The sequence below is a fragment of the Gavialis gangeticus genome, unplaced genomic scaffold, assembly GCF_001723915.1.
Source record: "Gavialis gangeticus isolate Ggan-Ray unplaced genomic scaffold, GavGan_comp1, whole genome shotgun sequence".
NCBI classification, from domain to species: domain Eukaryota; kingdom Metazoa; phylum Chordata; order Crocodylia; family Gavialidae; genus Gavialis; species Gavialis gangeticus.
In genome coordinates, this window is record NW_017729025.1 from 39,075,989 (window position 1) to 39,082,825 (window position 6,837).

The following is a 6,837-nucleotide window of genomic DNA, read 5'->3' on the forward strand; positions in this document are numbered from 1 at the left end:
GCAGAGGGTAGGTTTAGGTTAGACATCAGAAGGTGCTATTTCACGGTCAGGGCGGCTAGGGTCTGGAACCAACTTCCAAGGGAGGTGGTGCAGGCTCTTACCCTGGGGGTTTTTAAGAAGAGGTTAGATGAACACCTTGCTGGGGTCATTTAACCCCAGTACTCTTTCCTGCCATGGCAGGGGGTCGGACTAGATGATCTTCTCAGGTCCCTTCCGACCCTAGAAACTATGAAACTATGAAAACTGGGACTAGTAGATATAGAATGGTTTGCATTATTTTTATCCGCTATCACTGTGTATCAATAACATTTGCCTATTATTGAATGGAAAAAATTGTGGTCCATCTGAGGGTTTGGGCCTGTTCAGATCAAGGTGTCTGGGTCATAAATCCAGTGCCAACATTAGAGACACTATAGGTATCCAAGTACATAGTTCCCCATGCTGCTACTTACTGATACCCCTTTTCTGGGAGCCTTCTAATGATGGACAGTGTTTATACATAAGCTAAATTACATAAATATTTACAAGTTTAAATTGAATCCTTTATCAAAACCAAATAGACTACTTCACTACTTCCCCTGTACCAGACATTCACTTCTTTATCCAACATACTCTCTGTGCTTAGTCACTTCAAAACTTGCATTTTCAGTTAAAACAGGTCAGTGCTTACCTACCTACCTAGAGGTCCGAGTTTGTTTGTTTCTTTCTTTCTTTCAAGAAGAATGTATTATCCCACCATTTTCTATCATTTTCCCCTTAGATTTAAGCAACACAGACATAGTATTAAATAAATGGAAAGTACACTGACCAGCATCACCAATGTGAACTGGTGCTCCATGTGACTCCTTCAATGGATAAGTTGCTAGCACAACTGCTTCTAATTTGTCTTCAGGAATGGGTCTCATTGTGACCACTAAGTTGCAGCAAAAAGTAGCGACACTGAGGCACGGTACATCTGTCTGATAAAATGTAAAAAGGACCCAGGATGTTAGCAAGAATCTGCCTGAAGACTAATTTTCAGTTAAAAAACTACTACAATATATGCCACTTTATCACATTCACATATTTAAATTGTTTGCATAATTCCTCATAGGACAAAATGTGTCTCCTAGCTATTCAGTCATTTTTTCCTGCTTTTTTGCATTTTGGCTTTGAGTATATTTCAGTTTATTGAATAAGCCAAAAAAAGTGTGTGGGAGGGGACCCCAAAGCACCCAAATATTGCTCAGTTGAATAATGTAAAGAGTGCATAGTGGACAGAGAGAGATTTCTACTCACAGCAGAATTTATTCTTGTATTCAAAACCTTGTCTAACTTTATCTCAACTATATAGCTGGTCCAGTAAAAGATAAATCACCCTAAGAAATCCTTGCCTCTCATATCATAAATGTTTCAAATCGTGAAACATTTTTGTAATATGGTGAATTTTGTTGTATCAAATTAATAAGCACATTTCACCTGGGAAGTATAGTTTGTGTGTTTCCTGTCTTTAACTGCCATTAGCTGCCATATTAGAATACTCATTCAATGGCACATCTAAAAGAAACAGAATTAAGTCTGTGTGTGTGAGGTTTTCTTTCTTAATTTGACCATAGGCACATGGTCAAATTAGAGAGTACAATGGGGCCTAAGATTCAATTGAGAATTGCTGTTCAGTTGTATGATTGTACAATTGAACAGCTATAATTTTCAATGTATTTCTAGAAAGTCTGACCTGACCAAAAAACAATAGTGAAACAACTTGAAATGCTATCTTAGGGCACTTGTACATGTAATGGGGGTTTAGTCTGCTAAACTGATATGGTGGGTTTTTAATTGCAATAATTAAATATTTGCACCATTTCAATGTAGGGGCTTAAATCACTGTTACAGTGAGGGGCCCAATATTCTTTTCTTCTTTTTCACAGAGCCTGCTCACATCTCCTGCAGTGGCATGGCAAGCTGCCAGCGGGCTGAGGCCCCTGAGCTGTGGGGGGCCCCAATCCTTCTTTCAGTGGCAGCAGCACCCCCAGGACTGCCCAGGTGAGTTGGTAGTGAGTGGGTTCTGCCCCAGCTCAGGCTCAGGGAACAGTTGGATTGGGCCAGGTGCTACCTCTGAGCCAGGGCAGCACTCGCCCGCTAGCCACTTGCTTGGGCAGCCCTGGGGGCACTGCAACCATGGAGGGAAGGACCAAGGCCCCCCCCTACAGCTCAAAGCCTGCCAGAAGCTCACCCCCTGGCTGTGGGAGAGGCAAGCAGGCTCTGCAAGGGAAAAAAAAGGATCAGGCCCCTTGCTGTCGCTGAGGGCCCTGGGCCTTTCCACCACAGTGGTGGTGCCCCCCCGGCGGCTGGGGGGCATGGCAGAGACAGGAGCACGGCAGTGCCAGAGGGAGCGCAGCAGTGGTAAGCAGGGAGCTCCTGCAGCTGCCACCAGTGCTGTCAGCAGTGGCGGGGGGTGGCAAGCGCTGACCAGGGGTTGGCGACCACCTGCAGACTGCAGCGGGCAGCACTGGCGGCACCTGTGGTCAGTTGCCGCTCGCCGCCCCTGCCGCTGACATCGCTGGTGGCATCTGCGGGTGGTCAGCAATTGCTGCTGGCCACCACCAATGCTGCCAGCAGTGTCTGCAGGCAGTCGCTGACCGCTGGTCAGTGCTCACCACCCCTCCCCCCCACTGCTGACAGTGCCAGCGGCATCTGCAGGAGCTCCCTACTTACCACCACTGCGCTCCCTCTGCCATCACTGTGCTCCTGTCACCGCCATGCCCCCCCAGCTGCCAGGGGCACGCAGCATTCATGCAGGTGCTGCCCCAGCTCAGAGGCAGCACCTGACCTGATCCAAGCCTAAGCCGAGGCAGCACCCACTCACTAGCAGCCCACCCATGTGGTCCCAAGGGGCGCTGCCACCGTGTAAGGAAGGACTAGGGGCACCCCACAGCTCAGGAGCCACTCATACTGCCGGCAGCTTGCTCACTGGCTGCAGGAGATGCAGGCAGTCTTTATGGGAAGAAAAAAAAAGTATCAGGCTCCTCACCACTTCTGCCTTCAACCCACCTTTCCTATGGCAGCGTGGGGGGAGGGGGAAAGAAGGGGGAGCTGTCAAAAAGGCTGCAACATTACAAATAGCTACATTGCAAACCAAAGTACAAGGTGATGTGGTTTAGTTTGCAATGTAACAACTCATTTAAATTGTAAAGAAAAACCCCACAGGTGTACAGAGTGACTCAAAACTGCAATTTTTCATCATGTGTACAAGCGCCCCTAGGATCAGGAATTATACTACCTGCTTCTGGTGCATCTCCCCTCCCTTCTGTTTACTGGCATAGTCCACTTATTTGCATAATTTTAAGAGAAAATGGCCATGTAAATAAAAGGAATCTACTGTACTATATTGAAAGTGAAAAGGGGCACCATTTATGATACAATTTAAATGCTCTTGTGAATTTTGTTTCTTGCATCCAATTAAAATAATCAGTTTTTCACAACAATCATTAGTGCAGAAACCAAACAATCTGCTCTTTAATTCTTATTAGCAAGATGCATCATACTGCAACATTCTGAATCATTTTAAAGTCTAAATCCATATTCAGTACTTACAGTATGCAACTTGGCAAGAACATATATTTCAGATAGACTTTCTATGGTAGACCTAGTGCTATATTCTTACAGAAGGTTAATGAAAGCACAGACACAGACTGATGGGCCCAAACCATTCTTGCATGCTAGAATAAAAGGAAACTATAATCCAGCCAAACTCCTATAAAAGTGCAGGGGTCAAACCTACTGGTGCCAGCTGCCCAATACTAGTAATCTCATATTATCATAGCAGGAATACACAAGTTTCATAGGGCCATTGCCTTTTTTTATGCAAAAGAGAAGCCACAGATTGACCTGAAGGAATGTTAAGGTCCTGACTATCAGGATGTTGATGAGTCATTCCTATTCAGAAAAACAAGTCTAGATAAAATGGCACTCAAGAAGTGGTAAACAAATTATATTATCTGCATGGGAAATATTTAAACGCCATTAGATTTCAGTTATAAAGTATAGAAATATAATTAAGGAGATAGGTGCCACACGAACGGTCTATGTTAATTTTATATTATTACCATGTTGACAATACTGCAATAAAGAAGTTTTCCTAATTCTAGAAAGTAATCCTGCTTTACAAATCACTGCATGTTTTTCCTTCAAGCTAAAGTTTTACACAAGGTCTCAATACAAGTGATATTTTTTCTCTTCACTGAGAAAAAAAAAAGTCAGTGAGCACATCTACACGGGATGTTTACTGCACAGTTGACTAATTACCTGCACACTAAAATGTCTTAGTATCTACATGTGAGCCCCTATTAGGGCACACGAAACTAATAAACTCTGTAGCAGGGTAGTACTTGTATTTATAAGTACTACCCTGCTGCAGAGCTTTTTTGTGTGCAACAGTGCATGGGTAGATGCTGTCCCAGCAGGCTAGAGCATGAGAGTCCTTCAGTGAGGGGCTAGCCACCAGGTAGCCCCTGCACTGAAGCACCCGCATACTCCAGCCACTCCATAGCACATGGATCCGGGTTGGAGCAGCCCTGGGCTGGCAGGCTAACCCCCACCAGGCATCCTGACAGCCCAGGCTGCTCTGACCAGAGTCCACATGCTGCGCATGAATAAACTCCAGAGCAATATGCTCCAGAGTTTTTTGCTCCTGGGTGTACAGTCAAATGGCATGCCTGGGAGTGAAAAAACTCCAGAGCAATAAGCTCAGGAGTTTATTCATTAACATTAATCACATGTGTAGATGCAAATCATTGCCTAGTAGAGCTACACTTTGAGTGGCCTGAAAAAGCATGCAAAGATACTAAAAATGGTTTCTTAATCATTAACTTTGTATTTATTGGACATGGTCATCACTGCAAGTTTTTACAGAAAAATGTGCCAGTACAATTGCCTGAACCTAGATGTAATTTAATTACTTTCTTACCTTATACATGCTTACATTACATTTCTGCTCAATATTCCTTACAGGAACACCAACTTTCTGGACTTCCTTTTCAAATGAGAAGCTGCAGCCTAAGTAGAAAGTCACCATGTCTTTAAGCTGGTCAGAATACTCCTTCAAACTTGTCAGAGTTCCAGTACAAAGTCCATACTCGTATATTCTGTACTGCAGGCAGTCAGTTCTAAGTGGCGTAAAGGAACAGTCTATCAGTTTCACATCTGTCCCAGACTTTTAGTAGAATGAAACATTATAAGAAGAAATGCTGATTAATCGATGTTAATGAAACGTTAAAGCACGTGATTTTTCCTGTTCTGTCCATTTTGTTTGCCTTTCTGGTGCCGGTCTAGGTCACAAGAATAGAAAAGTCTATGTGTTCCACACATTTGCTACAGAAAGCCAGAAACTGGGTACATGTGATGAAGCAAAATGCACTTTTTGCTGTGAACAGGTGAAAGCCCTAGAAATTCCCCATTTTGCTCAAAAACAATGTCTGTTAAACATTTTAAAGTTCTGTCTCCTGCTTTGACCACTTGCTTCAGAAGTCCTTCCAATTCCCAGACTATTCCAAGTAACGCAGAGTCACCATATTAGTGCTGGTATTGAATAAAATTAGGAAGAGGGGTGGGGAATACCATCAGCTGACTCTCAGCTGAGAGATCTTTGATCTACTGGAAGATCTTTGCAACTAAACAAAACTTCTTTTTTGCCGTCAGTGAAACATTGACATTATGGTAAGGATCATTTTGTCAAACTATTACGCCTATGTAGTCAATTGACTGTTGTATACAATAAGCTTTATTTCTTCTCAGTTACTTCAGTTACAATTCTGTGGATGGCCTGTACTCTAGAAAATGTTATTGTCCAGTTAATCCTAGCTTTCACTTAGACCTTGGGACAGTTAGAGTCATGTCCACACCTACCTAATATCAGAATTGCTGCTCAGAGAAGGGCATTTCCAGTCACCGGGCTTGCTTCTGTACAGCAGTGGCAGAGGCCCATTATTTGCTCGGCAAAACTTTTCAAAGTTGTCAGCAAGGGATTTATGCAAGATTACAACATTTGCCTGCTTATAGCCTAAAATATTATAAGAAAGAATTATCAGTTATAAATTCAATTTGTATATATTTTACAGTATTATTTCTGTATGGATCTTACCTAGGGATTTTTTCTTTCCCAAAAAATCCCCTTTTGTTATTTATTTTTAAACTATAAAGGTAGGCTTCTAAACTTAAATAAAATTTCATTTTTTTCCCCTGAAGTGTTGCTCAAATTCACTCCTAGATATACACTCAATAGACAGTGCCCATTGTGGTCATTTCAGTTTTTGAAATACTTAGCATTCACATTTCATATTTTAGACCAGGGTTGATAGATTTTCTTTAATTAGCTATTTTATGAGGAAACTTGAAGTTTACAAAGGGGCTATTTGCTGAAACAGCCTGGCAAATCACAATGCTATGAAACATTTGATGTAAATGTTGGCATAAAAACACTGTAAAGTATCTTGTATATTCAGCATTTTTCTAGGGCTGACAAAACTGTGATGCAAGGCACATCTAATGAGTAAATAAATAAATCCTAGTAATCATTCAGTAAAATGGCTAGTTGTGTTTCAGTAATTGCATATGCACTATTTAAAATGTGGTCATTTATTTTTTAAAAGGATTCCAGTTGACTTTTAAGAACTTTTTACTCATTTCATTCAGGACAGTAATGCAAAATCCTTTTAACATAGGGCTTAATATTCATTTGTACTTGACACTTCAGACAAATAACATCTCTTTTAAAACAGTTTATAGTTTCAAAAGTACTGTGATTAAAACTAGTTTTAGAGGCTTATGTATAAACAAAGAGACAAGTGTTTTTGACAACAT

General features: G+C 41.8%; 1 protein-coding gene and 1 long non-coding RNA gene across 2 annotated transcripts in view; one reads left to right on the forward strand and one right to left on the reverse strand.

Moving 5' to 3' along the window:
- The window catches only part of CUNH14orf159 (chromosome unknown C14orf159 homolog), a 65,815-nt gene that overhangs the window by 47,707 nt on the left and 11,271 nt on the right, over positions 1 to 6,837 (reverse strand). The window contains exons 3-5 of the mRNA XM_019518657.1: positions 5,884 to 6,037; positions 4,946 to 5,144; positions 809 to 959 (exon numbers count right to left, since the gene is read on the reverse strand). Of these exons, the coding sequence (XP_019374202.1) occupies positions 809 to 959; positions 4,946 to 5,144; positions 5,884 to 6,037 (504 nt within the window). The remainder of the gene's footprint in view (positions 1 to 808; positions 960 to 4,945; positions 5,145 to 5,883; positions 6,038 to 6,837) is intronic.
- Positions 1 to 6,837, forward strand: part of LOC109298525 — a 22,921-nt gene that overhangs the window by 10,925 nt on the left and 5,159 nt on the right. The window lies entirely within an intron of this gene.